The sequence below is a fragment of the Suricata suricatta genome, chromosome 11, assembly GCF_006229205.1.
Source record: "Suricata suricatta isolate VVHF042 chromosome 11, meerkat_22Aug2017_6uvM2_HiC, whole genome shotgun sequence".
NCBI classification, from domain to species: Eukaryota; Metazoa; Chordata; class Mammalia; order Carnivora; family Herpestidae; genus Suricata; species Suricata suricatta.
In genome coordinates, this window is record NC_043710.1 from 29,888,308 (window position 1) to 29,891,324 (window position 3,017).

Below are 3,017 nucleotides of genomic sequence, written 5' to 3' on the forward strand. Positions count from 1 at the left end.
TCTAGAAGGCTGCCTTTAATACTCTGACCCATTCCCATCTTATTTCCCTTATTTCTTCCTCTTAGAGAAAGGGGTTGCCTGAGAGGATTTCTAGGATTATTAAATAAGAAAGCACCCACATGTCTATAAGGTAAGTCAGACTGAATGAAATTTGTGAAACCAGGTATACAGCATTGAGTAGTAACAGGCTCCTGGCCCCAGAATTCTTAATTCCTGGATCTCCTCTGCCTGGAGAACAGGGATCAGGGGTCTAATGATCCCCTGCTCCACAGTGGGTTGCAGCCTGGGCATATGGACACACACAGACTTCTTGGATATCTTGGTCCTTCAGGACAAGGGTAGGTGGCTTGAAATCTCCACTGCTCTTTATTCTTCCATTTCACTGAAGGAGCAGTAGCTAGGCCCCAGGCCTCGTACGGTGCAGTCAGTACTGTCACTGTCACACTTGCCACAGTGACATTCAGTGGCTACTGGGTATGTATACAAGGAATCTGCCTGGTGAGCACAGCCAGGCACTTTCACTGTCTCGTATACCAGTTCTTTGAAGGTACATGTTTTCTGGGTGTTGGTCCTGGTTGGGTCCTTGTATACTAGATCCTGAGGAGTTTAGAAAGGAGAGGGTTAGGCTAAAATATGCTGGAAGTTTTTATGTAGCATAATCAAAATGAGAGGGGAATTTAATATTGCTTGTTCTAACATCTACCCATTAAAGCTCACTTAAGGAATTCCTAACCAAGAAAATATTATCTTATAAATATCCTATTTCCTGGTTTTGGAAATCTTACAGAAAACATAACTACTCCTTATGTCAATATAAATTCTTAAATATTTCTCAAACTGTGGATAAATTTTAAATTTCAATATAGAAAAATGATGAAAAGGGAAATATGACAGAAATGTTAAGTTGATTTTTATACTTAGTCAAAAGCTATGTTAATGACAACTTGAACCTTAAAACACTGAAATTTAATTTCTCAGAAAATGTTTCCAAATACATTGTCCCTAGGTGTTTATAAAAGCCAAAAAAGATATAATAGGAAATGCTAATGCTTAGCTTAACATGATTATGAAGGCTCATGGAAAATTTTAAATATTTCACTGCCTTATAGACATTTCTCCCCCTTAAATGTTGTGTATTTTGCAGGGCTCTCAGTTTCAAAGCATACACATGAAAACATTTTATAAAAGTTTTTAAATTAATTTGAGAGAGAGAGAGGCTGACTGTGAGTGGGGGAGGGGCAGAGAAAGAGAGGTAGAGAGAGAATGCCAAGTAGGTTTCATGCTGTCAGAACAGAGCCCAGCCCAAGACAGGGCTCAATCCCACAGTGAGGTCGTGATCTGAGCCAAGATCATGAGTCAAATGCTCAGCTGACTGAACCACCCAGGCTCCCTTGGATATTAATCCAGGCAGAATAGGTTTGTTCAAACAGTTTCTAGAAAAATTGTTTGCATCATGAGAAGACATTTGCAGTGCTGTGTAGTTTGTTTCAGTATCACGCTACCAGGTCTGTTGATCAAAGTCATTTACCACCTAATAAAATATATTTCATTAAAAAGTTACTATTTTCAGTTTCAGTTTATAGAATGAAATTTTGTGTAGATAACAAGATATTATAGGAGAACAAAGTAAACAAAGTAGAAATTCTAGGTTAATGCCAAGAAGTTGAGTGAATACAAACTAGCAGTTTCATGCTTCTGTGCTTTGTTTTTCTCAAAGGCGTGAAGAAGTGAGTAGGATTGCTGATTCATTTTGGTTCTAATAGTCTGTGTATTAACTGTTTCTCAGGCTACTTGTTGCCATTTGTAATCAGATAGACCAATAAGACAGTTTTTATTAAATGGCTGTTTGTGGGGCACCTGGGTGGCTCAGTAGGTTCTTGATCAGGTCATGGTCTCACAGTTCATAAGTTCAAGCCCTGTGTCAGGCTTCATGTTGACAGTGCAGAACGTGCTTGGGATTCTCTCTCCCTCTCTCTCTCTCTCTCTCTTTCTCTTAAATAAATAACTTTAAAAATATGGCTATTTATGGTTTTTATGTGGCTTAGACACATATTTTGATACTGCCTGTTGCAAAGATATGGCTTCAGTTATAAAAATTGGCTTTTGGGGAATATTTCAGATCTTCTATTACTAAGTATATGTATGTTTACTTGTTTATCTCTCTATATGGAAAATCTACCATAGCACTACCTTTTTTTTTTTTCCCGGAAATGAAGAATTGGCATATTTTCAAGTTGATCAGATCAAATCTAAAGCTTTCCTAGACTTACCCTAATCAAATCCAAGCCCAAACATCAAACTGGTATCATGGCAATTAACCTCAATCATAATTCTGTTACTTGGAAAGTTAAAATATTCATAAAATGAGATTTAATCAAGCCAGTCTTGTACAGACCCTGCGACCCTCACTTCCAGCAAAACAAAGTTCCTACCCGGGTGTAGCAGTAGCCCGCACACCAAGTGGCATTGATGCTTATGCAGAAGCGGCATTCCTCTTTCTCCACTGTGATGGTGATGTTAGTCAGCTCACAGCTCTTGCAGCAGATTGCTCTCCAGCAGCAGAAAAGGAAGCAAAATTGGACTAACTTCATCCTGGGCTGTAAAGCAAACAATTAAGGCTATTGAAAACAAACAAACAAAAAACCCAAGTAATTATCATTATGTAAGTTGACCAAACCAAAAAGAATTGATCTTCTCATCCTCCCCAGTCACATTTTGGTCTAGCAATTCTTTCCTTCCTTTTTCTTTCCTTCTTTGTTTCTAGAACAAACATTTCTTCTTATACTCCTTCTCCTTCATTATTTTTTGTCAAAGTAAACCCATATTACAGGTCAAAATTCCAATATAATGATTTAAGTAGCAGTAATTTAAAGATTAGAGTATTTAAGTGATTATTTTGAGAATGGTAATTGTGGTCATCATATCTGTCTATTCATTACCATTTAAAAGACTATTTTTGTTTAAAAGAAAATTCTATACTATAAAATCATCATTTTTAGCATCTCATAAATATTATC

General features: G+C 37.1%; 1 protein-coding gene across 1 annotated transcript; it reads right to left on the minus strand.

Annotated features, from left to right (window-relative positions):
- Positions 1 to 366: 366 nt before the first annotated feature.
- LOC115271661 (follitropin subunit beta) lies at positions 367 to 2,591 on the minus strand. The gene is made up of 2 exons (XM_029914569.1): positions 2,433 to 2,591; positions 367 to 597 (listed from the first exon to the last, which is right to left on the minus strand). Exons 1-2 carry the CDS (start codon positions 2,589 to 2,591, stop codon positions 367 to 369), a joined length of 390 nt encoding a protein of 129 aa, XP_029770429.1.
- Between the last annotated feature and the right edge of the window lie 426 nt (positions 2,592 to 3,017).